The sequence below is a fragment of the Monomorium pharaonis genome, chromosome 4, assembly GCF_013373865.1.
Source record: "Monomorium pharaonis isolate MP-MQ-018 chromosome 4, ASM1337386v2, whole genome shotgun sequence".
Taxonomy (NCBI): Eukaryota; Metazoa; Arthropoda; class Insecta; order Hymenoptera; family Formicidae; genus Monomorium; species Monomorium pharaonis.
The window spans coordinates 8,953,406-8,981,258 of NC_050470.1; the positions used below are offsets into that span (position 1 = coordinate 8,953,406).

The window sequence follows — 27,853 nt, forward strand, 5'->3', positions numbered from 1 at the left end:
TATTGTTACTTATTTTTTACGGTGTTAATTGATTCTTTTTTTCGCTTATTTTGTATTGTCTGTTGAATATATTTTATGATCTAATCTAATTATAATTGTTTTGATAATCTAGTTTAAACAAACTATGACTTTCTAATTTAATATAAATATAAATAACGTTTAGCAAAATTAAGTTTAAATTTAACTTGAATTGATTTAACACTTAACTTTCAACTAAGTCAGTTTTTCGTTTATTTCACAACTTTTAATTTAAGAAAATTAATTTTATATGCTATTAGCTTTAACTTGATTTAGTTAAAAAATATATTAACTTATCCAATATTAATTTTGTGAAGTTATCAAAGTTTGTAAAATTACCGAAGAAAAAAGTTTTTTAAATCTTTGCACGTTACTTAATTAAATAATTAAATAATTAATTTAATTAACCATAAGATATATTTAACATTTTATTTGTAAATTTAATTTACATGGAATAACAAAAAAATATTGATTAAATTGTACATATTTATTTTTACAATTATGCGCCGATCATAAAATAATCGCGAGAGCCGGCGGCGCCCGCGCGATAAACATATTCTGAAAAAGCATTAGACGCCGGCGATCGCCTCGGAGCTCGAAGTCAGAAAACGTTAGATGGGGGAAGAGGCAGAGGAGAAAGGGACAAACTCAGCCGCGAACGTAGCCGAGTGCGCGACGGCTCACGCCGATCGCAGCCGAGCGCGCGTGCCTCACGGATAGGGGGAGTGCGATGTGTGCGTGAGCGTGCCCGGGCTTGAAATCGCATCACAGCTGCGGCGGCCATGCACGGTCAACTCCTATATGAAATTTCAGGCCGCGTTAGTTCATTCTGGTATATTCGGCCAGGTGGCGCTTATATCACTTTAACGGTCAGAACTTAGATTTGTGATCAGAACGTGATATATATTACGGATATCTCTTGTGAAGATTTTTAATTTACAATAGAAAAAAAGAAATTGGTATAAAGTGCGTGTGGAACGTGTATAAAGAATATCAACAATATTGTCTGATAAGGTAAGTTGCATATAAAATATAAAAATAAAAATATCACAGATAATAGAGGTAATCGATAATAGAGGTTATGTTAGTTTTAGTAGTATAGTTTTATATTTTACATATCAATTTTATATTATAATAAAATGTTTTGCATATATTTTTGTAAACAGAATTTGTGCTAATTTTATAAGTACAATTTTTTGCAATGTCTGTCAGATTATAAAAACACAATAATTATTTGTGCACGTGTGCCTAAAGATAATAAAGACATAATTTTTAAGATTCTTTTATTTTTAGTTTGCAGTTTTCAATTTTAATCATAGTTGAATGGATTTGTATTGTACAACAGCAAAATACAACAGCAAAATTAAAGGTAATTGAATAAGTGATAATTATTACTTTTGTTAATTTATTATTGAATTGCATAATATATTAATATGTACTTTATTTATCTTTGCAGGAGGATTTATCGACTCACAAATTGGTCCGCTACAAATACCAAACAAAGCAGGATATGATACAGCAATAGTTTTAGATTTTTTTAACGAAGTTTTTGATTCCATTAACGCACACACTTTGCGTCCAGAAACTCCTTTACGTGTTGCAGTAACTGAAAATAGCAAACATCATGATTTTTGGCCATATGCTATTAAATTATTATCCAACATGCGGTATGTAACAAATATGATATTGACACAAGCAATTGAACTTTATAAAAAGAAGCAAAGTCGATATAAAAAAATATTAAAAATATAAATATTATATTTTATAGCTTTAATAGCACGTTATTTGTTCTTAAGTTCTGTCAATACATGTTTCTAAGCATGTTTTTAAAAATAAAAATATTATATAGAATAGTTTTGTCTTTTTATTTGTATTATTCCTTAGTATTTAATATAAGTATAAATTTAATACTCGAAGTATTTATTTTGTTAGTAATTAATTATTTATTTGTAATGTTTTAATACACCAAAATTAAAATATTCCAAATAAATATTACTAACTAAATAAATACTACGGTATTAAATTTATCTAAGAAATATTAATAAATATATATATATACTATATTAGAGGTCGGCCATATTGAATATTAGTTCGTCTATGTATATTCGCCCAGGTGGCGTTCGAAACACTGTTCCAGATCAAACTATGGGAGTTGATTATCTATTTACTTTATAATCTGTGGCGGCGGCCGTCGTCGTGAAGAGAGTCGCAGCACTCGCAGCTCGCAGCACGGCGCGCCGTTCCGGTTTCTCTCGGCTCTCGTCGGCGCGCCTCGTCTCCGCGCGCACATGCCACGCCGTCATTGGTCGGCCGAGCCGGGTCGAAATGCCGCTGAACCGTCCGAACACGACACACTACGTCATTGGCCAAAAGCGCTTTCCTCTGTATTAGCCCTATATTTCTCTGTATATCAGAAATTCCCTCCCTCTTTTCGCCCTTTTCTACTTTGCAGAAAAGCTTTTTGATAGATTCTGTGTCCCTTTAAATCCAGAAAAAGATGACAGTGATTCGTCAACCTGCTTTCTCCTTATTGTCTTTTTTTTTGTAAAAAAATTTCTCAAGTTTGATTTTTTTCTTGCAAAAGCTGAACCGGAAAAACGAAATATTTGTGTCACCTGAAAATCTTCGTTATTACACTGACAGATTTGAATTTGTATAATGACTAGTGTGCACAGCTTCTTATTGATTCCCAGGCGAGCTTTTACAAGGACTTCCGCTTCCCCAATTAATGTTCATATCTACTAATGTAAATTAACTTTAATGTTGGTTTAACTTCACTTCAATTTTCTAATTTCTTAGACGTAAAAAAAAGACAGGAAGCGGTTAACTAAGAGATGAAAGTTAATATGTTGTATTATTAGAAAACCAACTCGGTCTAATTTATCTATATCTAATTCCGCAATTTTTTTTTTCAAACTTATATAATTAAAAGCTTCTAGATCTAAACTTCGACTAACTCTACTGGACCTCGATCTATATTTATCATTTATACATTCCAGATGTAGGTATACCTACATTTACGAGACGTTATTTCAGACACTCATTTCGACAATTTCAAAGAGAGTAGGAGGAGAGGAGGAGAAGAAGGAAGAGGGGACAATGTTTCTCGTGAAAACACGCGAGAGAATGGAAGATTCCCATTGGGGAGCCGAAGTAATTTGGCGTCGCGCAAACTAGACGATTCAGTTGATCTTCTTCGTGACCGCGAACGCTCGCACGTATCAGGTTCCCGCCGATATCAACGCAAGTATGCCGAAAGGGTTAACGAGCGCTCTCCCCCCGCCTCTCATCTTGTCCCCGGTTACCCCGACCCCGCCGTCGTCTCCACTGGTCTCCACACGGCAGGGAAAACCCGATCGACGGTATAAAAATAACGAGCCTTTTTTTTCCGCGCAACGTCGGGAGACCGATGGCGAGAGCTGCTGCACGCGCCTTGCGCTTTCTCACCACCGACAATCTCGGTCGTTACGTCGTAATTGTAATTTATGATCGATAGTATTATAGAGAGCGGGACGAGGAAGGAGAAGGTAGATGAGGAAGGGAGGAGATTAAGGGACAGGTTAATAGATATACGCCGGTTAATACCCGCGAGACTTGGTAGTGTAGTGAAGATTGATCAACGGTCCGAAGTGCAAACACGCGATACTTTTCGCCCGTGAGGCACAATCGGCGACGGGGTGAATCGCAACTTTTCGCATTTGCCGTTCTTTCTGCCAGCAATATTTATTCTTGTATAGAATTATTTTGATATTGAGGCTATGTATGATGAGTTAAGCGAGTATATAATTTATATTGATCTATGTATATATTCAAGATGGTGTTGACTATTGTCATCTAGCTTTGAATTGCTGTTTGCTACTTCAGATTGTTAATGTCCTTTGAATAAAATTAAATGTCGCGGACATTTAAATACGTTATTCATATATAAATATATATTAAAATCCAACAATTCTATTAGCGTCGTAACTCCCCAATCGACAATATTTTGTATTACAAATGTTTTGTGACATTTATGTCACTATATCCACTGGTTCATTTTATGTAACAAATTTGCAAATGCATTATTTATATAACAATTAAGAGTATGTCAGGCTTTAATATAGAATTTAATAATTGGGACTATATGAACGTTATATAAACAGTCATACCTGAATATACTAACGTCATTATTTAAAAGAGAAACAAAATTAATAATTACAACATTGCAGCAAGTTTCACGTTATATTCTAATTAATAATAAATATATTATTATAAGTATTATTGTTATGTTTTATTACCTTATTATAATATATATGTATAAATTACGTTAATATAAATATATAAACAATAAATATATTTTAATTAAACGTCGCAGACGCGCTACTTAGTTTTTTCCTTTTTCCTTTTTATTTTTTAAAAATAAATTACAATGATACTTATCTATATAAATTTCGACTATCGATTTTATGCTCTTTTTAGAAGTAGATTAATGCGGCTATTAATAGATAATAAATGTCAATAAGCAATTAATTTTTACAATTCAACGTGAAAAACTACACCTTAATTAACTCTACGAATCCTCATTATCGAGTCCAATCGATTTTTACCCATTTAAAGTTATTCAAAAAATTCCTAAAAATTTATGAACATACAAGTTTTTAAAACAAATGTCCGCATACTTCATTCGGACAAAAAAATAAGAGATCGTTTGATTAAATTGCCTTTTTGAAATATCGAGAAACTACCGTGGAAAAAAATCAATTGGGCGCGAAATAGCCATGTCCTTAAGGACTGAACGTTTGATTAATCGACGTTAACGAAATTGGTTAATTCCAAGTCGCATCTCAGAGCACCTCCGTAAATCACGACGGCCGACGGCGACTGGACCGCGCGCTCCAAGGCGCCCGGTCATACGTCATAAATCAAGAAAGATGCGCATAATTGAGAAGAGCCGTGGGAGGAGGAAAAGCCGGTGATAGGGGGAGAAGGGAGAAGAAGAAGAAGAGGAGGAGGAGGACCGCGGGGAGGGGAGGGGGGGGGAAGGAACAGGGGTTGATACACGGAGGTATGCAACAGCGCGGAGCAACCTCGGAGCAGACTGTGTTTCGCGGATGAGGCTGTGGGGGCAAAGGTGCGCGCGGGGAAGACGACGTAACACACATACGTAAGTACGTATGTGTTATACGTACGTACGGAACCACCTACTCGCGCGCATTGACGGGCGAGCGCCGCGCGCGCTGCGTCGAGCGGCACGGGGTGGCGAATCGCTGGGACGCGCGGCGACGCAACAGTCGCTCGCCGGACTTTGCGCTGGTAACATCGGTCTGCGGCATGCGCGCCACGGTGCACGCGTACGCGTCCAGTGCTACGGTCTCGTGATCTCGCGCTCGCCCGTGTATATCGTCCTCTTCTCCCGGCTCCCTCCCCCGGCCCCCCTCCCCCTTCTCAGGAGAGTGTCGGCCACACGGCACCCTTGTACTTCCCGTACGCAGAGGCCATCGCTTCCGGGATCCGTAAGTAATCGTGTAAATCATCTAATTGCGCGTCTCCCTCTTGCTCCTTCGTCGCCGAGGGGATGCGACGCGGGCGCTACGCGACCCGATGCGCGAATACGATATGCGATGCGCGGCTGCCTCCCCCGGGGTTGCTGCGCTACCTTTGACCCGGAGAGAGGGTTGGTTGCACTGGCGCGATGTGGGTTACCGTTACACACCCGACTTCGTTCACTTTACTTTCCGCCGGTGTGACGACGATCAGTACGTAGGCACGAGCCCATGCAGTAGTCTCGCGGTAGTCCTCGTTCGACTCGAGGGAAAGGGATGAGGGAGAATCCACGTACGTGGGTTTGATGAGAGAACGAGGTGGTGTGGTCTCCAGCGATATCGGTGTAACTGACCTGAAAGAACGCGATGTGGGTTAGCGCTCAACACCCGCGCGATTAACTGATCTTCCTCTTCTCCATTTACGGCTTCATGAGTACGAGAGAGAAATGGAGAATGGGAGCAGTATGACCAATCCTAATCGCTTAACTAGTGTGTGACCGATCCGAAGGGCCCGGTCGCTCGCGCTAAAGCCGAGCTAGCGCCTAATCCCGCTCGATCGATCTTCCTCCGAATCTTTTTCGTCGAAGTCACAATGATAAACATAAACAATCCGCGCGATCCGAGAGATACGTGTAACCCTACGTATAACCACGTGCGAGGCGTGCTTTGGCAAAATTCCAAATTCGCGACGCGCCTCCGCGAGGAATTCGTTAAGTCGGCCGACGTTGATCCTCGCGAAATTTAATGAATCGGCACTTCTGTAAAAAGGGGAAAAAAAACCGCGGACTCGCGCGCTATACCGAGTGGAGTTTCGCGATGGAAAGTTCTGCCGCGGGCGCCGGGGAATCAATTCGCCGTTGGGGAAAATCGGAATTTCGTAGGGTCAACGTACCCGCCGATGAAATCCCTCTCGCAACTTAGTTTTCCGGGGACCAACGGCGGATGCTCTCGGGGGTTGGACGGGCAGCCCCGATCGAAGCAACCTCCTCCCCCCCCCCCCTCCCGGTGGTGCAGGCGTAGCGACCAAACGTCGTCGATTCATTTTCTCGCGCATTCTCTCCCTCGTTCATTCATTCCGTGCGGCTGACCCGCTTTTCGAAGCCTGAGCCAATCTCTTGTCAGCTCTTTAACGGACCCGCATCCTCACGGCCAGTTTTCGACCCGTCCGTCCGTCCGTCCGTCCGTCCATTCGTCCGTGGTTTCCGGAATCTCTGCCGTGTTAATTAACTTCTCGATCGTGGGTAACAGTTTATTTCGCCTTCCCTCGTCGAAGATGTGTTAATTAGGGTTTAGACGAGAGATTCGAACATACGGGTTTGAACGGAAAATTTAAATTTATTCTCTTTGACTTAGAAAATTCAGAGTCGAGTTGTAATTATTTCGAAATTTGAGATTCAAAGTGAATTCTCAAACAATTCGAACATACCTTTAGTTCGAAAGATTCGAACTATTTGACGTTTGATCTTGAGATTTGAACTGTCCGAACTATTCAATCACCTGACATTTCTGAGTACTAGTATTAGTATTATATATAGCTTACAATATACTTTTTTGTTTCCTGCTTCTTGCTTTTCGTTTATCACATTTTGCCTTATCGCACTATTTTACCGACACATCATATTTCTTGTCACATGTCTCTTTTGAAGTGTGTTCCTTCTCTCTCGCCAATTTCGATAAAACATGATTAACATTAATAACATATGAAACATTTTGTGCAGAGGCAAAAAAATAATAAGCAAAGAGCAAACAGAAAAACAGCAAAAAACACATTGTAGATTAGCCTTTGGTATCATATTTCAAAGTATTTCCAAATATTTAAAATTTTCATAAATTTTGTTATCATTACGTTTATGTGTAGCTGTGTAAAAATTGTTATCATTACGTTTATGTGTACCTGTGGAATAATTCTTTTATTGGTGTAAAAATTATTTCAGTTTTCAGTTATTCTTAAATTTCTTATATAAAATTGTGTTTTATAATATTTATTTGCAAATTTAATGAAAAAGTAGCATTAAATGTTTTAACTATATTTACTAATAAAACTGTAATAAATAAAAATGTATTTAATTATTTAAAAAATATTTTTCTAAAACTACAACAAAATTTAGGGTTATTTTCGCTACATAATTCATTATAAGTTAATTTTTCGTTATTTTTTTCTTTTGCAGTACTTACGTGTAAGTTTGATTTTATATCAAAATTCGCTAACACTTTGTTATTGCTGATTAGTAAAAAAAAACTAACTCATTAACGAATTACATGCTAAATATGTGTATTTATATTACATCAATAAAAGCGCATTCTGAATACTGGTCTAAGATTCGCCGCATTGAATCTTGAATTAAGATTATCTGACATTTTTTAAATAGAATCCCTCATTTTTATTGCACATTCTTGAGATTGAAACAATGATGACATGAGTTTCTCTAATCGCTTGTTTTATTAATATGGTCGTTTAACAATCAGAAAATTTAAAAAATGTGTTGTACGACACATATTTTTAAAATTTTCTGATTGTTAAACGACCGGATTCGCGATTTATGTGTTGTACGAACTAGACAGACTAAAATTGGAGCTACTTCAATAATTTAAAAAATTTTAAAAAAGATGGATGTAGCAAATTGAATAATAGTTCTATTCTGTAACTCGTAATGATCTTAAAGTTCCTTAAAATGTTCTAAAGACGTTTAAAGCTCTGATCTCAATGTTTTAAATATGCACGGAACGTTCACTACATATAACATTTTTAATATGTTTTTAGAACGTTTGAGTGCTGTTTGTGTACGAAATGTTTTCTTCCTCTCTCGGTTGATTTCGACGCCGAGGGATCGTGTTCTCGAAAGGCTGAATAACACTCGCGCGTTCGTCTAATCAACACTCATAGAATGAAGATATTAAAGCTGCATGCGATCGCTAGTCCCCACCAGGGATATCGACGCGCTTAATTTTAACGTCGCGTCAGTTCGTTCCAGCAAACCGAGTCCTTGGATATTAATCGAAGCGTCGTGAAGAGCTTGTTCAGATTGAATCTGGGCCTCGCGGAGGATTACGGTATAATGTTTCTCGCTCGTTTGAATCGTTTATCAATCTCCGCCGTTGCGAAGAGGCGGCCTTGTTTGTGCGAGCTCACTGAAAAGCCTCGTAACCGCGAAAAGCCTTGCTAATACCACGATCCCACCGTGATTATCCAGCAATTTTTTTATCCCCCTCGCTCGTCTCTCTCCATTTTATCTGTCACTTGTGACCCATCGTGATGCATCGTTGCATACGTGAGACGGTGCGTTAATCACTTCCGCGTTCAACTGGCGAACGGATTTTTATCATTACACGAAAACCCCGGGCAATTCTTGCAAACAATAAAAATATTATTTATTACAAATTTCCGTCGCGTAATTGATTCTTAAGAAAGAAATCTATACTCGTACGTAATGACAAAAAACGCATTAGTGTAGCCGTTGAAATAAAATGCCGTGCAGAGACCTGATAATATGAAAACGGATGACATTAGAATCCAATTTGCCCCGACAATATACTCGACGCTGGAAGATTTCGCGACATATAAGAGATGGATTACGGTCGAGAAATGATGACAAGGGTTTGTATCGATCGGCGAGCAGGTTCCATCGACGAAAACAAGTCCGCGGGACATTCAGAGAGGATCATTAACATATTTTTCCTCAAAGATAGTCGAGGAAGCAATGCGATGCACTCGTCGTCGGAGAACTGTTCTCTCTCTCTCTTTTTTTTTCTTTTTACGGTAATCGATCGCGTCTATACGTTGTATAGCTTCCACGCTCTCGCCTGCTTCAATCGGAAACACTTGCGCAACTCTTACGACGAGAAGCGTAAAACGGCGCGTAGCCCGATTGCGTGACGCTCGCGTGCGTGGCTCGCATCGGCCGATTCAGGTGTCAGATCGGCGACGCCGTAACAGGAGCAGCAGCAGCAGTAGTATTGCGAGCCAGTTGTTCGTAGGACTTCTATTATGTGCCGCCTCTCCTCCTTATCAGAGGCGCGAGATCTTCCCGGTCTAACACACCACCGGCGTGCGCGTATGGCCCTGCCATTGTGCCACAGCGGGCACAAGAGTGTGTAATGCTCGTGTCACACCGCGCGTAACGCGAGCGTTCGCCTCGGCGACCGTAGTGCTCGCCTAGGTAGTAGCCGGTTGCTCGGTGAACGCACTCACCGTGACTTAAAAGTGACCACTTTTCGAAAAGTATTTGCGCACGTACGGTAGCGGTAAAAGTCTTCTCAAATAATTGCCCAACACGGAAATCCAATCGTCGAACGTGTTCGAAGGAAACCCAGTTAGAGACGCGGAATCTGTCGGAACGTATAGTAATGATCAGAAATATTGTTGCGGATGAATTATCAGCAAAGTTTATATTTAAGGATGTTTGGGCTCTACAATGCCTAAGTTAAATGTTATCGAAATTAAAAAATTGCGGGCTTGGATTTATTCTTTTTTTTTTTTTAATCAACGACAAAAGTCTGGATCCTCATCTGAAACCAGTTGCAGAGTTGAAGAAACAATGAAAACTTTGACTAATGGGTCATGCAGTGAAAATAACTTTTTACTTTGCTACAGTTTTGAATAAATAACTTTTAAATGAATAAGTAAATTTTAATAAACTTTTGCATGAATTTGCTTTAATTCGTAATGCCTCATGAAGTTTGCAGATAAATACTGTAAAATGCGATTTTATGTAAAAATGAAAAGTAAACAAAGAGATAAATTATTTTTTAACTAACAAGAGAATTGCGTTTAAATTTTACAGGATACATTCAAATGTATCAGAAGAGAAAAATCGATAATCTTTTTTTTCTTTTCATTTTCAGTAATACTTTGAAATGTAACATACACACATCTCTAAGTGTAAAATCATGTCTGAAATGGAGAGATTTACAAGTAATGGGTTTACTTCATTCCCGAACCGGAATAGAAGTTTAAATGGACTCTTTGGTGTTATCTTGATCAATATTTAATATGAGCATTGAAGTCACATTTCCCCTTATCGATGTAGAATCGCAAACGGACATTGCGAAGTCTTGCTATACAAGTTCTTCGTTTCCTTCAGGTACCTACCATCTTTCTATCGGTCACTCCCGGCGTCGCTCGCGTCTCCCTCTTCCCTCCTTCTTTCTCCGTTTCTCTTTTCGCTCTTCTCTTGCCTGTGCTCCGACATCGCCGCGGTTCCGTTATCCGCGGCAAATACACGTCTCGGGCATCCTGTACGCTTTACCTCCGTGAAAATAAACAGCGCGCGGCATCGACCATGCGTTATTGACACCGGGTTGTATGCGATCAAGCTGAAAAACGGACTGACGGGGCAAAATTGAGTATCTATTATTATTTATAGATTACATTTGAATCAACGATATCTTACAGCAATGAAGTATCGCGAACGATAATTGAGATTGAGCTGACGGCAAATTAGAATTAAATTAATTCCTTTCTCAATACGTATTTAAAATATGTATACATTTGAACTCGTCAGTCATTAAAATGTGTGATGGAGTCCGCGGTTTCACGTGGACGGGATATTTTATCTTTGATATTTTATCCACCGCAAGTTTCTTATCGCGCATCTTGCGCATCTTTTTCATCCGCGCGACATAAATTTTTTTTTCGCCGACGAGATAGAGAGTCGAGCCTCTGATGCATACCAAACATGTTTGAATTGCTAACTGGATCGATCCACGCTTCCACACACGAGTTTCCGGAGGATGTCTTTGTGTACTGAGGATCGTAATATCGGTGCCGAGAGACGGCGACGGCGGCGGTCTCGTCCTGCGATAGCACCGCCATTGTGCCAGGAAACTTGACAGAACGAGCGCAAGATCGGTTATCGGAAAAGTACCGCCTAGTACATCTCTATAGCGATCTTACGTGTACCGCGATTATTCCGCGGGACTCTCCCCCTTCATCATTCGCGAATCGAAACTTTCGAACGCAACGCCCATCGCGTGCGGATTTATGGAAGAGAAACGTAAAGCGTGTCGATCGAATGTTTCCGAATCAGCTGCAGCCGCGCATTTTGCTAGTTGTTTCGCATTTGCTATGAATAATCGCGAAACGAAACGTCGTCGCCGACGAAAGTGTTCTGACTGTAAGATAATTTCCTCTTCGCAAAACTTTTTTTTCCTGCCCCTGGTCGATCACCGAAGCGACGGTTGAACCTGATAGGAGCAACCTTGCCAGCCGCGTTCTATCGCAACATATTTTATATTGCATCGATCGTTAAGACTATAATTAAATTAATTAATGACATTCCTTTTTTATTTCGTGGCTCAGTGTTCGCTGATATTTCTCGACAGGTTCGAAACTGCGCGTCGTCGCCAGCGGAATTACGCCACAAAATCAGACTATTATTCGACGCATCGTATTTACCATTTCTATAGAGGTGTTCTGGGGAAAGCGATCGAGTTCCCCTTGCTGCGATGCCATCCGGAGCATCATGGCGAGGGGTGCAGCCTAAAGGCACCGGGACAAGAGGGAGAGAGTGAAAGGGAGGCTCGATGGGGCGGAATTAGTTGCTCGTCGTTGCAACGGCCTGAACGAGTAATTCTCATCGATCGCAAAATCTGTCCCGGCATGTCCCCACGTGTCTCACACGGCTGCTTCTCAATTGAATCACTGATTCATAGTAGTAGTAGTAGTAGTAGTAGTAGCAATAGTAATGGTGGTAGAGGTGATGGTGATAGGGGTGCAGGCATCGACATGTTGAACGGACCGGCGATCGCAGTGGAAGGGAAAGCAAGGCGTGCAGAGTGAGAGGCAGATTTAGTTGGGGGGATCACGTTTATCTCTTTCTAGTAAAGAGACGAAGCGTCTGATTAGTCGCTGTAATCTCGAAAAAGAACGGAACGTGACGCCCAACTTATCTGTCTCTCACTCTTCCCCTTCCATTGCAATCGCCGGTACATTCTGCGTACAGGTACTTCGACGGGTACAGGTCTTCAGTTTTGGGACAATGCTCCTACGTCTATGCTGGCAACTGCGTAAATCAGCGTGACGATATTCACGCCCGGGTAAAAATAGTCGCCATACGTATGTATGTATGTATGTATCTACAGTCTATGTAAACTGTCTATTTACATGCGAGAGATCTGTATAATCTCGATGTATACAGCTCGCAAATACTCTGTCTCTCGCCGTCTCTTTTTTTTTGCTTTATTTTATTTCCCTGAGATATTAAGATAGCATTTTCCCTCTTTCAACGATATCGAACACAGTTCCTAATATAATTGTTTGCTCTACCTTGACGTTTTCGCGCGGCGACTGAAAACTTTACGTTTTGTGTACACGGTGCGTAAAATCACGGGATTTATTTAGGAGACTTTAATGTAGTTTACGACGATACTTATCGCGTTTCTTCTTTCGTGAGAGTTTAAAGGCGAATGTTTTTTTATTTTATTTTTAATCGGCGATTTGATCGAAAAGAAGGGTCGACCCAACGTTATCGCCTGGTATAGACGCGAGCTTTTGAAATTCACGACAGGCATTCCTGTATTCCGGTTGCCAACGTTACGACACGGCTGATCTGGAGGACTGTGAAGATGCAACCTTGGTTTTTTTTTCCAAGAACGTGCGAGTGACATCCGTAATGGATGGTTCGAGCGAAAATCTTGACCCGTCACTATAACTTACGTGAATTTCCCGATTTTCCTGGCTTTAAACGTCAGTCGCAAAGTTATTAATTCCGTTTACGTCAATGACGGATATCGGGGACCGCGGCCTTTCATCTCATTCCGCGCGAGCGAAAGGGATCCACCTCCTCCGTTTTTTCCGTAAGTTTCCGTTACACTGTGACGCGTTTCCTGTGTACATCCCAATGCAAACACACACGCACATACATACGCACAAACGTACGTCGCAAATACGGCCGGTCGCTAATGCGAGTTTTCCATTATCGACTCGCGAAGAAGGAAAGAAAGAGAGAGAAAAGCCACCGCTCTGTCTTCCGCGTCCGCCCGATAGTGTCACGTCCATTATCGCCGAGGTGGAGGCTTTTAAAATTACCGAAGATTTTTAAAAAAGAGTGAAAAAGTGTCGGCACGTGATTATCCTGGTGCCGCGCGGGAATTCGAGCGATTTTACGAGAAACATAGAAAGAGGGCGATCGTCAATCGAATGAACTCACGCCGTCAGTTTTAGTCTCTCTCTCTCTCTCTCTCTCACTCTCTCTCCACGATTTCATTAACCCAATTTCGTACGTTAGATTAATTCGCGGGAATGGTGAGAGGCCGCATGCACACACGCGCACACACATACACACACACCCGCGTACGATGACACGGCGCGTTCCGAACGCGTAATAAGGGTAATGGCCACGCGGACGCGGGATGACGTTTGTCATGCGATGCGAACAGTAAATAAATTCACGATGAGCCGACGGCGATGGGCAGGAAACAACGGCGGAAATCGCCTCGAGAGAACATGGGTCTTATCTCTTGCATAAAGGTCAACGTTACAATCGATCCCACGCGCGGGGGCGACGCTAGTACCTGCCGCCCGAATTGGGAGGATTAGTCACTGGTTTACCCTTCAAGTCTATATTCTCTACAGTTGGCTTATATCGATTGGCAGATTAACTTTAAGCTCGACTTATTCTTTATCTTTTTTTTTTAATTCTAGGAGGGGACAAGAAGTTAAACCGAGAGATTGAAGTTAATCTATATTGATCTAAATAGAGACAACAAAGTTCAATTAGCTTGTGGAGTTTCGATTTCACTTGTCGCGAGGGAAAGCGAGGGAGAAGAGGCAAGATTGAGGCTCGCAGTGCACGTTACGTATTATTATAAAATACTTGCCGCATTCTTTTGAGGTGTTACCTGAGCAACAATGCAGGTTACGCGTCGATTTCTCACGCCTCATTTAATCGCGTAGCACGTGCGCGCAGTTGAACCATAGAACCGTAACAAAACAGGCTATATTTAGATAATCGAAGTATGCACACGCGAGCAAGTCGTATGCTTTTGGAAAAGGTGTAATTGCCGCTTTCTCGGGCTTCGGAGGGTTCCCAGGTCGACGAGGGCTCGCTATCGAGGAGAAAACTTTCGTCCTTGTCCACGCCAAGAAGATCAAATTGCGTTCTACGATTATTTCCCGCTTTTTTCTCTTGTCATCGTCAAAGCGTTCCCAGTCATCTGTTAAATTGTTGATGATAAAGAAAGGTTGATTTGCTCTAACAACGATTGTACAGTACTTTGGTAATCTGAAAAAACACTGAGAAAAAAAGGTTGTTTATTCGACTGAAATTTTCAACTTGATTAAATTTCTTCAATTCAGGTATTCAACTTAAATACATAAAATACTTGAACTTTAATTTAAGTATTTATATTATAATTAAAATATATAAATATTTGAAATAAAGAAATTTAATTAAATTGAAAAATTTTGTCAAATTAACTACTTTTTTCTCAGTGTATAAAATAGGGTTCTTGTACGAAAGTGTTTTAGAAAGATTGTGCGAACTGTATATGTAAACCGAGAATCAAGATAGTTGCGAATACCAAGAAGTGATACTAGATGGTAGAGCTGTGACGATATAGGACACCATAATAATGGTTCGAAACAATAATTACGATAATACATTAACAAGAATTTTGTTCTTAAAAAAATTTTATCTTAATTGACACGCTGACTGAAGATGATTTAAACCCAAGATTGAAAAGTTTATATAGCTTTTGTAAAATAATTAAAATGATTTTGCTCGACCAGTCAGCGTAAAACACTTCAATTTATCTTTTTTAACTTATATTTGTCTTTAACTTTGATAATTTTTTTTTTACCGCGGAATAAGACCGTTCCATTACCGGAATCAAGAAAATGAGAAGGAACGCGTGAATATCTATTGTCCAAACCCTCGTGTAAGCTTAGATAATGGCCCGCTGTAAGAAGGAGGCGACTTCTCCTCTTCGCTCCAGAGGGCAAGGGGAAGGAGGGATGAATCTTTCGCTTCCCATCGGAGAAAAGTACTTCTCGGTTTGGACGGTTGATGCAGCCTCGAGGATCCGTTCGTCGAAATTACATCCATCCACGTCCGAACCGCAAAACGAGACGCACAATTGTCGGCTCTCATCGTTATCGACATCCCGCCAACGTAAATGCACTTTAATAAATATAGAACTAGCCGGGATACTAAAGATACTGAAATGCCTCGCGTCATTAAACCGCGAATAAGGAACAATCCGGCGGAAAATTCGCTCGGCTCTGCGGGGGATACGAGAACGATATAGAATTTTCACGATCGCTCATGCGTCGCGCGTTTCGCCATGCGTTTCCAGGAAACAAACAGTATTTTTATTACGGCTGACGAGGCGCACCGTTGACTTTTTAAGACGCGTAATGCGTGGGACGCGTAAGAATTATTTTTAGATGAGGCCGCTTCGAAATCGCGCACTGGTGATCTCAGATGTCCAACGAATACTCGGCGACTCGCGACGGTTCGAACTTTTTGAAATATTGACGTAATCTCGCGGAGAGAGACCTGTTTTCAGTGACGTAACGTGGCAGTCTTGCCGAGGACATCTAGATTCTGTAAAGAAAGAGGGACACCTTACTATATGGCGCGAGACCGACGTGTATCGCATACGAATATCGAATTCAATATCAACATCGACGTCCAAATAAATGTGTCTCTCTTCGATCGACTTAATAAAGTTGAAATATTAATTTATTTGCACATTAGAAATATTCATTTAAACAAAAAATTTGAAAAATACAGTCACATTCAAGGTTTATTTCTTATAAGAATTTTTTTACAACAGTTCAGAATGTTGCGTAAAAGATTCCTAGATTAAATGGAAAAAGATATCGGACGTACTTTATTATTACTCTCGATGCAGAATTGATGATTTCCCTCTAACGCAGTACAGTTGAATATAAAGTTAGATTCTATGAACTCCGCCCAATCATTCATACGCGCTTATTTATAGCCGGCAGTCATCTAGTGCATATGGAAAATGTCTGGAAATCCTTATGCATGCGATTTCTTTCTCGGTAGCAAATTGCCTCGTAAATTGCGCCGATGATTAAAATCGCCCCGGCATTGAAGTGAACGGAGCTTGTTGTGCTACCAGTTGATGAGATTAGAGATCAAGTAATCGATATACCGGTAGACCGTATGTTGATAAACATACGTCCGGCGAACTTCTAGGAAGGAAGTTTAATGCGTGTCTCGCACATGACATTAGAATTTAGATTTCCCTTTTATAACGCGCCGTTGTTTGTAGAAACAGGATTTTCGTGTCGGAATCACGTTTATGAGGGGCGGCCGCGGCAGGCTCGCTTCTTTTAAAACGGGCAAAACCATCCGTGGCTTCCGTAACCTGTCGTTAACCCAGTTAGGAATGCCGGCTTTCCATGGCACACGCACCGTCCGTTTTCAGAGCCCGTTTCGCAATCATTCCAAGACCGACGAACTGATTCCCTAGATAAGAGCGCAATTAATGTCGCAATTGCAATCAATTGTGCTCATAACTTGCGGAATTAAGCGAGAAAAAAATGCTGCCGCTTGCACATCAAGACACATTCATGCGCAATTGCGCAGACGAGTAAACGAATTGCTTCGTAGCATACAGTATTCAAAATCAATCAATCAATCATTATTATTCAAGTCAAAGAAAAGTAAAAGAAATGAATAAATAGATATCCAAGTTTCAATCAATATTTTTTATTTTATTTTTTGTCATATGTGTGAAAGGTCAAAAGATATATAACGCTTTCGAGATTAAATATTCCGCTAATTCGATTAGAGATGAGATTAAGTTTAACATGCTACGCGAAGTAAAGAATAGTTTTGTTGAAGTATCTAAAAATTTAGGTCTGAAATCCGAAACTAATTTTATTAAACCGTTAAAATAATTATGTAGGAGTATTAATAAAAATAAAATAATTATGTTAGAGTATGAGAAATGCAAAAAGTTTGGACATTCCAGCAACTAGTTTGATCGTCCTCCTCGATTGTTTTAATAGTTTAACAAAATTATTTTTAGCTACGGAAAAATAATTTTGCTAAAGTATTAAAAAATTTAATTAACTACAAAATTATTTGTAGTTAATTAAATTTTTTAATACTTTAGCAAAATTATTTTTCCGTGTATTCAGAGAATTCAATATATATTGATAACTATAGAAGATTTGAATTTATTTTCTCCCTAAATTTGAGTTGGTTTTATTTGAAAATACTACTTTTATTTTTCAAAGCAATAATAGTATTAATAATAATGGTAAAACAATAATATTCAGATACAATAAAATACACTAAAATATTATTGAAAAAAATATATATATTAATTAAAATGATATAAAGTAAACTAATAACACAGTAAAAAATATTTTATGTTTGTGTCAAAATTTTTCTGTGTAAAAGGTTTTGTATTTAATTTATAACACAGTTCTGAATTATTATAATTTAAAATAAAATATCGTTATTTATATTACTTAGATTTTTGTATGTTAAATTAATATTAACTGTTTTTAAGAATAAATATAACAATTTATATGTAAATAAATAAATTGTTGATAACATATTTTATATGTCAAAATAAACAGATAAATTGTGTTATTCTTCTCTTTACAACAGTTATCATGTGTTAAATGAACATATTTCTTATGTTATTATTGTTTGGTTCTTATCAAGATTATTAATACATAGATTATATCAACTTAATATTTTAATTTCATTAATAACTATTTCTTTTAAACGTTAACTTTCTAACACCCAAATATTGAACTTTTGTGTTAATTTCTTACATATTACCTGTGGTCCTTTTTAACACGTTTGCTTTAGATTAAATTGACAAAATTTTTTAGATAATATAATCATAATAAATAATAGTTCAAAATAATAATAGTAATAATACTATAAAGAGATTCGAGCCTACTTATAAGATACTTAATCCCATCTTACGAAATTCGATGTAAGATTTTCGCCGATGAGAAGTCCGAGGAATTTGTTCCTCCGAAAATTCGTCCGATGTTACTTCGCTTCCGCGGTTGCCGACCGTGCGAAATTTCGCGGGGCGGATGGTGCCGATCGACCGAATGAAGAGGAGGCGGGCATTTAATTGTGAGTTAGCGTAGGAGGAGAAATGCGCGCTGAAAGAACGGTGAGATAGCTTGGCCGTAAGCTATATACGTAACCGAGTTTGTCGCTTACACGTAACAACTACAATTACGACGGCGACGTAATCAATCCGGAAAGACAAGGGGGTACACGAAGATAAATTACGGCCGCTCTTTTGCTCTCTTTTTCCTCCGCAGCTCCTCTCGCAACATAGTCATTGAATGGGAGTAACGCTGAATGAGAAATAATGTGAGAAAATCTCGTAGAGAAAATATTTCAGATGCGAAAGAAAAATTCAACGACGAATACAGAACTGAGAAACGAAGACGATTTCGCAACACCCAGAAAGACAATGCCAGTTCTCCGGAAGAGGAATTTTTAATTCACAGGCATTTGGAAAATTCCCATCCGAGAAATGGAAGATCGCTGCAATTCTTTCTTTCTGACTCGTGACTCAACCGTTACTCGCTTTATGGATATGGCAGAGATCTATCGGTTAAATGAAAATTTCAAAAAACGACGTTAGGCTTCGTAAGAAGCGATTTTCAATGAAAGTGACACGGTCGCGACCGGATAAACAGAGCAGTTATAATATAATTAGTGCATCATCGGCGCAGCGCGCGCTCGGTGAAAATCGATCGTTACAGCAAGTATGCATATATACTCGTACAGAGCCGAAGCACCGAGAGCTGCATGCGCCTTGAATGCCCCGAATTCAGTTGCATCTGGATCGGAAGATTGATATGGAAATATACTTCAGGAGCGCATCCACGTAATCGTACGAGCGCGTTTGCCTTGGCATAAATTCTTGAGAGCGCGTAAGATGTACATACCTGTACGCGTTCATTCATGGATAAACGTCACGTACCGCGCGTTGCGTTGGTGTGAAACGACGTTTCACGACGGAAGCGAATGCCCCCCTATTCTCGAATTCTTTTTCCCTTTGGATGTAAAATACTGAATTTCAGTATTACGTTGTATATTTTCAATTAGATGCCGTACGTTTTACGAAGTTATCATCGCGAAGGCTGCCAGAAAAGAACACATCGCGTGCCGTAGAATATTAATTGCCGACCTACTGTCTTTCTCGTCGTCGACTGAATTACACCTCTTATTAATTGAAAGGAAGGTTCTTCCAATATGATACCTAATAATAAGCGCGAATTCTCGTCCAAGGACGAAGGAATGCATTTTAACGGATGCTTCACCAATTTTATGATTTTCATCATAATCAAATTTTTATCTAGATGTTTACTTAAATCAGGCATGTTTTACTTGTACACTTTGGGAAATATCGTATTAGTTGGAAATCTAGTGAATTTAAAACCATGTTTGTCTTAAAACATACTTGGACGAATCGAAAATCTTGTAAGAATCTTATACCAGATTATAGTAAAATCTATCAAATGTTCTAATTATAAAATTTCGAGGCATATTATAACCAGAAATTCTACTTGAGTCATCAAAATGCAATTAATCATATGTTTTATTTATATAATCAAATTCTGATAAAAAAATTTTATAGAAAAATATAAATATACATAATATACATAATACATAATATATAATTATATATATAATGAAATATATATATGTTTATACTAGTTTTTTTGTAAAAAAAGTTATATTAAAAAGACAAAAGACTAATTAATTTTTGTATTTATTTGTTTTACAAAAAAGAAATGAGGAAAAATAGCCAATGTATAATCATATATTTATGATTCAAGGAATATATGATTATACATTTATAAATTTTTTTTCATTTTTTCATACTTCTTGTAAACGAAACAATGCGAAAATTATTTAATTAGTTTATTATATTTAATTTGTAATTTAATTAATTTTTGTTTTTTTTTCAGTATAATTATTTTTTTTATACCAAACATAAATTTTACAAAAAAACTATAAATTATAACATATATGAACGTATTTCGTACATAATTATATACGTTTATATATACTTATAGGAGGAATTTTTTATTGACCACCATTTTTCTCAATGATCTATCAGGATTTTATGTAAACAAGAGAAAGATTTTTTTTACAAGTTGCGTACATCTTAACATCAGGAAATCAAAGCGTACGTTGCACATTTCGCTTCCGAAACTCTTTCGCCACGGTGACAACAAACCGAGATGTAAATATGGTATAATAGTTTCATTGTCATTGCGTTACGAACCACGTGGCGTCGATATATCACATGCGGATTGCCTTTGATGTCCCGCACGTGTGTGCAGGTGCGATGGTCTTCCTGTCCGATTATACGCGGCCGATTCGCATGACGACCTTTCTCGGTCGGCCGAGGTGCCGTGACAAAGCCCCGATCAACGTGTTGGATGAGCAATTAATTTGCGACGATCAACTGTATATCTCAATTACAGCGATAGAATAAATTCGATTTTACATCTCTGACAGCTTTATTAATTTTTTTTATATTATTTTTACAGTATTTTTCGTAGAGAAACGAGATTTTTTAATAGTATAATAATTGACTATCGAAACACTGCTTTAAACTGTGTTAAACTAGCACGTGTCGCTCTTCGCCCCATCGTGTTTGTTCATAAACATTTATTAATAGCTCTATTGTCCGTAATTGTTACTTTGACGTAATCTTGAGCGCATCCGCAGGATGGACGCACCGCGATGGAGATAGGTGACCGGTCAGCGTAGTAGACGACACCAGGTCGTCCCGATCGACCCGGGCTGCGGGCACGTTCACGATCGTCCCCTTGTACGAGAAACCGACCGCTCGTTCACGATGGCCATGACGGCGTCAACGGAGAAGATGGACATGGACAAGGACTTGCCGAAGAAGAAGCTTATCAACACCAATCTGCTATCGCTCAAGTGTCTTTTGTTCATCTTTTTCGGAGGTGAGCGTCGATCGGTGTATTTAGACACCTTCGCTTCAGCTCAAGCGATAATCCCTGATGTCGCAACCTCTGTGATCGCTTTTCTCTCTTTCTTCATAGGTATCGGCTGTCTCTTCCCATTTCTTCCGCTGCACATGATGAAGGCGGGACTGAGCATCGAGAACATCAGGTTCGTGTCGATGGTCTCGCCGGCGATAGCGATACTGGGGCCGCTAATAGCGGGACCGATCGCCGACAAGCTCGCCGGCTGCCAGAGCAACAATGACAAATCGTCGACCGGTCGCTACCTCCGCGTGATGATCGCTGTCGCCTGTATCTTCTCGGCGCTCTTCTACTCGCTGCTGATGCTGGTGCCCACGGTGGACCGCGCGTTACCGGCCGGCAAGAGCCCGCAACTCAAGTTCAACTGCGATCGACGCGGCGCGATGGTGCGTGAGATGAAGAAAAAAAAAAAAAAACAAAGATTGAGGGCTGAACGCAAAGGACAGCTGAACCGTGAATCCTAATTATGCGTAGATAATAGAATCGATAGAGTATTACTTAAGTTCTGTTCAAATATTGCGCTGTTCTAATTGAATCAATATGAACTTTTATCAGGTGCGACAAGAGAGATGCCAGAACCGTTTCGGTTGTCATCGCTGGACCGATTACGATAGCGGTGTGGGTGCCATGCTGCTGGAAAACTGCAACTATGCCTGCTATCCGACCAGCTTGCGACGGTGGCAGCTGATCACACGCACAACGACGTTCCGTAGCAACGTCGACGTCGAGGCTGACCTCTTCGATGGTAGTGGCGAGACCACCGTCATACCGTTGAACAGTCAGCTTTATGCGCAGGTACAGGTAAAACAGCGGTATACATTTTAATTATTAGTTTACAAATAATAAATATTTACTAATAAATTATTGCTGTATAAAAATAAATTTAATTATCATATAAATATTATAAATTAATCTAGACACCTGTATTTTGGATACCTAACGTAGACATCTATGGATCCGTGAGATCCGAGAACTTCATTGTTTAATAACAATGTTTAATAACATTGTTTAATAAAAATTTAATATAAAAAATGACAGAGTTTTGAAAATCTCTCGGGTTCCACAGACTCATAATAGGTGTCTACCTGGGATTAATAAAATAAAAGTCCATTATAAATAACATTTAATTACAAATATTACATATATACATTCAACAAAATTGAAAAACTCGCAGCAAAAGCGAACAATCAATCGAGCAAATCCTACTATTAATTTACATTATTTAAATTTGTGCTGATTAGTATTAAACAAATCAGAATATAATAGGTTGCAATTATAATCTTGTTTATTAGTAGTTTCAGATAAATGTCTTTATAATAACTAGAAGTTTAATATGTGTAGACAAGCGGTAGATCATAACGAGATACGTATGTACAATAATTACATAAGTTATCCCCGCAGGAGAATCGTGACGAGACGAAAAAAGTTCGTCGTTACGTCATCGAGAATGAACCGCCACATCTGTGCTACAAGGACGAGGACAATAATATCGTCTGTCACGTTTACACGGAGTACTCCGGCACGCTACCGGTGAACGGTAGCCTCGGACAGGCATTGAATCCTGAAAACGAGAATGAATGGTGCGCGTATCCTGTGTTCGAGTATTTCGCCTGTCGTATTCCACCCAAGCTGGAAGATCAGATGGCTAAGTTTAATAAAAGTTGCTCCATAGAATGCGACCTGGTTGATCCATACACTCTCCCGGGTAATGATCTATATAGAATTAAACACGAAGTAACTTAGAAATTTAGAAATTAAAAGTTTCTTGGAAATTTCTAAGAAATCTTAGAAAAAAGAATTTTTAATCTTAAATTTTAATTTCTTAGAAATTTCTTGTGAAATCTTTCAGCTAAAATTAAAAATTAAATCTGGAATATAACATTTTAAAAAATCGTAAATCTTAAATTTTTTTTAGAAATTCTTTGTAGAATCTTTCAATTATAATTAAGGTTTAAATTGTTAAGAACGTAATATTCGAAAATATTTCCAAAATCATTGTAATAACTTTAATAATAAAATCTAACATTTTTACGGCTGATAAGCGGCTTGTGCTGCAGCAGTTGCTGAGATAACAGTGTAGAAAGATTTAAAGACCTGTATATCGCTTTCATTCGCTCTACTCGCTTTTATCCATGCTGACAGCGGAGAAATATCTTCCTTTATGCGATAATATTATGATAATGTCGGTGTTTTAGGTGGCGTGCTGGCGGAAAGCCAATGCCAACGTACCGGAGATTGGACGGAAGCGGCGTTCTGGATGTACCTGTTTGTACGCTCGGTCGCGGATATCTTTCCGACAACCGCCGTTGCCCTGATCGACGCGGCGGTGGTGATTGCGACCAGGGAGACGTCGTGCGGCCGCGGCGATGTAGGACGCCAGTTGGCTTTCGGCTCCCTTGGTTTTGCCCTGCTAGGACCACTGAGCGGCTACCTGAGCACCCTGACGTGCGACATCGGACCGGCTTACTGGTTACCGCTCGTCTTGCACGCCGCATTAATGATCCTCGCGGCTGTTATCGCTCTGTCGGCGAACGGCATGCCACTCAGTCCGCCAGAATGGTGGTGGCACACGAGAAGTGGTATGCTGGCGTTACCGATGAGCGCTGTCAAGAGATACGGCAGCGAGACCGCTGCCTTGGTCTTCGTCCTGCTAGTCATGGGAACCTTTTGGAGCGCAATGGACAGCTACCTACCTTTGTAAGAGTTCATTAAGATAGTCTCTTGAAAGATAATTGTTTGTTAATCGCATGACGCATTCGCAATCCGATATTAAAAGTTTCTTTTCTTTGACACAGGCATCTTCTAAGACTAGGAGGCGATGAACTTTCCATCGGTGTCGCTATGACCGTTGGAGCAATACCTGCGTTTCTGTTCCTCTGGAAGTCGGAACATCTTGTAGATTACTGTGGACACAGTAACCTTCTCATCACTGCCTTCACGGTGTACATACTCAGGTAGGTAAGTTTATTTAGTCTAATAACAACTGTCAGTCTAATTAAAAAAAGATTGTATGTAAATTTTCATAAATCATTTTCTTTCATTAAAAAAAATATTAAAATATTTTGATATAAATTGACAAATTTAACCAGGTTCACCGGATTGAGTTTCGTATCTGAGCCTTGGTGGTCCCTAATCTCGGAAGCTTTAGAAGTATTCACTTTAGGAATAATGTGGGTTACTGCCATTCTCTATTTGAGACATTTGGTACCGCGTCATTTGACCGTGACTGCCCAAGCGCTGCCTGTGATAGCTCACTTTTGCGTTGGTATGTTTCCATGCAGTTAACGTTATAACTATATGTTATAACCATCTGGCTGCGCTCCAAAATTCATTGCCAGTACTAAAAATTTATAGTTTACGTTACGTATACTATAGATTTTCGGTACTGGCAGTGAATTTTGGAACACAGCCTATATAGGCAAGTAGAACTGTATTATTGATTTCTCCATCCAACGTGTACAGGCCGGTGTCTCGGAGCCGTCATCGGTGCTTATATCAATTTCGGCGATGAAGACATCGTACAATCGTTGAGATTTGTGTATCGTTGCATGGCGGTAGCGGCGGCTATCGTTGCCGGCCTGTATTTCGTATTGTATCATGGTTTATTGAAGCCAAGATGTCATGCACATACCATCCAGGGTCCTCGTCAACCCCCAACAATCGTGCAAGGTAAGCAACTTTAATATGCGCATGCACTAATAAAATGCTTGCAAATTGATCCTCTAATAACTTTTTAATTATGATTTTGCAAGCTGCCATAAGAGATTACGAACTGAGTAAGTGATCGAACACGCTCAAGATTTTCTATTTCAGGTTTTTCGGAACATGTGTAATTTACGTGTATTATCTAAGAATGTTTATGCGGAAATCTTCAGAACTGGATTTTCTGGTTTTCATGATAAACTGAAATTTCTATCACAATCCAAAAAGATCAGTTCTGCATATTTCCTCAAGATTCTTCCCTTTTCTGCATGCATCATGGTGAACTGTGTTATTTCCGAACGCGCGCGAAATATAATATTTATAATTTTCATCGTTTTCATAATTTTTTTTACGATTTTGCAAATGTAGCGATGAATGGAAATGGAAATTACACGCCGCTGAGAGTGTACCATAATGGAATGGGCAGAAAAGGTCAATTTCGATACTGAGAAGTTATCTGTACGAACGAAGAGTTCTAGGAACCAACACTACAACAATGATTCCATAATGCAACGTATATCATCAATTGTCATCAGTGAATAAAATGCTGACAATGTGTGCTCTCATATATTTTCGTTGCATCACATCTATCATCAATTTGTTAATTTAAGCTCGACATTACTGTTTCTGTTTCTTGACGTTATTATTTAAATGAACCATTATCACAAGGATCACTACTTGCTCAAATGCGTTCTACGAGCTACATCATCAGTTTTTATATTTGTAACCATAAAAAATAAGTACCAATGACAGCAACATAATGCGAATTTTTCACGTACTACGTTGCAGTAATAAAAAAGAGACGTGGAAAAATCTTTATGTACAAAACGTCCAAATGAAAAGCTACAAATGTCTAAAATATTCTTTAATTTTTATTTAAATTTATTTATTTTACGATCGCTGTGTTTATAAAACTTGAGAGATACTCGAGATATATATAATTAAAAAATGGACAATTTTCTTTGGCGAAATTATTACAGCAAGACTTACATGCGTTTACACATGTAATATAAATTGAATAAATATCATTAAAAGTAAGATGTCTATTTGATTAGACAAATGTTACGTTTCTGTGAGTTGATATATATGTATACAAAAGAAATGAAATAAAAATGTTGGAGAAATAATTGTTGTTTTACAGGAAACACGCCACACCGTTTATTATTTAAGTTTATTTAGGCAATGCTGAACAGAATTTCAAGTTTAAGTATTTATATACCCTTTAAAAGAAAATATATTAAAATAGAATAAAATATAATTTAATAGTCGCAAAAGATTTCCCAGCAAATCTTAGATATTCCCTTAATATTCTCAAAATATTCCCATTATTCAAAAAATATATTCCATAGATATTCGTATCCTTCCCAGAATATTTATAGAATATCATAGGAATCATAGAATATCATCAAATGTCTCTTCTTAAATTCCACTTTTTTGTGTGCATGTAGGTATGCATATCGTATAAGTTATATATATATAGGATATTAATATACATATTAATGGAAAGAAGCCGAACCTTGCTGCGAACTTAATAAATATTACGATGTATAAAGAATCCCTGAGCTTTAAATCACTTATTTTGCAAACACGGTCGATCTCTTCTACGAGCTCTATAAAACAAGCAGACAACCAGCACTCGATCAGCACCTAACTCGCATGTTGTATGTACCGAAGTAGCAAGGTAACGTCAAATATCATTTTAATGACGCCTTCTTGACGTTACAAACGTCTTTGAGACCATATTTGACATCAGTTTGCTACTTGGGTACGACATGACACAGGCTGCGTTCCGTTTCACGCATGATCATGATGCCCTTGCACACGACGGTTTATTCGTAGCAATATTTCTCAAATATTCTAAATATATCCCATCATATATTCTATGAATATCTTTATCGTATGTACATATATAATGTTTATACATTATTCCAAACATTTTAGAGGACATTTGATGATTCTGTGAGAGTGGCCTTCATTTGGACACAGTACAATTGAACACAGTGCAGATGGACACGTTGCAAATAATGGACATAAAATAATGTACACCATACATTTCTACACCGTAACCGTGGCCACACACACACACACGCGCGCGCACACGCGGGAGTGCAAGGAGAGCTCAGTCCCCCTCCCGCACCTACCCCGCCGGTAGAGGTGCCCTAAACAGAAGGATATAGAAATGTACGGTGTACAAAATTCCTGTGTCTAAATAAACCGTGTCCATTTAAATTGTGTACATTATTTTGTTTCCATCTGCATTGTGTCCAATTGTATTGTGTCCAAGTGAGCCACTCCCATTCTTGTGAACATTCTTCTCCCACTGCATATACAGCAGTTTTGGGATACAAACGGAATATCTCAAGAATATCTAAAGTTAGCTGGGTTATGTTATATTAATTATATTAAATCCAAAGTAGTTTAGTGTGTATGTGTTTCATATAACACAATTTATATTTGTTTAATTTTCCTTCCTTTTTTTCCATAAAATTTTAATGTATACATGCATAGTTTTCAATTACTAGTATTTAGGAATAAATATACGAGATATGACATGTCCGTATTTATTATACAGCATCAATGTATATGTATATGTGTGTGTGTGTGTGTATATATATATATA

General features: G+C 38.8%; 2 protein-coding genes across 5 annotated transcripts; both read left to right on the forward strand.

Annotated features, from left to right (window-relative positions):
- Positions 1-824: 824 nt before the first annotated feature.
- On the forward strand, positions 825-1,871 carry LOC118645221. Its single transcript, XM_036285870.1, has 3 exons — positions 825-1,032; positions 1,312-1,387; positions 1,475-1,871. The coding sequence occupies exons 2-3, from the start codon at positions 1,342-1,344 to the stop codon at positions 1,768-1,770; spliced, it is 342 nt and encodes a 113-aa protein (XP_036141763.1). The 5' UTR covers positions 825-1,032; positions 1,312-1,341; the 3' UTR covers positions 1,771-1,871.
- A 3,397-nt stretch (positions 1,872-5,268) lies between these two features.
- LOC105830811 lies at positions 5,269-26,360 on the forward strand. 4 transcript variants are annotated; one of them, XM_012670410.3, is made up of 11 exons: positions 5,269-5,510; positions 21,245-21,489; positions 21,589-21,917; positions 22,087-22,332; positions 22,933-23,236; positions 23,727-24,228; positions 24,327-24,485; positions 24,621-24,796; positions 24,994-25,200; positions 25,284-25,307; positions 25,603-26,360. In XM_012670410.3, exons 2-11 carry the CDS (start codon positions 21,375-21,377, stop codon positions 25,680-25,682), a joined length of 2,142 nt encoding a protein of 713 aa, XP_012525864.1. In that variant the 5' UTR covers positions 5,269-5,510; positions 21,245-21,374; the 3' UTR covers positions 25,683-26,360. The 4 variants fall into 4 exon arrangements, with proteins under 4 accessions (XP_012525864.1, XP_012525865.1, XP_012525866.1 ...); XM_012670411.3 differs by having other exon boundaries at positions 22,087-22,326; XM_012670412.3 differs by lacking the exon at positions 25,284-25,307.
- Positions 26,361-27,853: the final 1,493 nt, after the last annotated feature.

Bases quoted from the DNA above. Each gene is read 5' to 3' on its own strand.
- LOC118645221 (XM_036285870.1), top strand. From the start codon at position 1,342: ATGGATTTGTATTGTACAACAGCAAAATACAACAGCAAAATTAAAG. The intron at 1,388-1,474 runs GTAATTGAATAA...TTATCTTTGCAG, and splicing joins ATACAACAGCAAAATTAAAG to GAGGATTTATCGACTCACAA.
- LOC105830811 (XM_012670410.3), top strand. From the start codon at position 21,375: ATGGCCATGACGGCGTCAACGGAGAAGATGGACATGGACAAGGACTTG. The intron at 21,490-21,588 runs GTGAGCGTCGAT...CTTTCTTCATAG, and splicing joins TTTGTTCATCTTTTTCGGAG to GTATCGGCTGTCTCTTCCCA. The intron at 25,308-25,602 runs GTAAGTGATCGA...TTGCAAATGTAG, and splicing joins CATAAGAGATTACGAACTGA to CGATGAATGGAAATGGAAAT.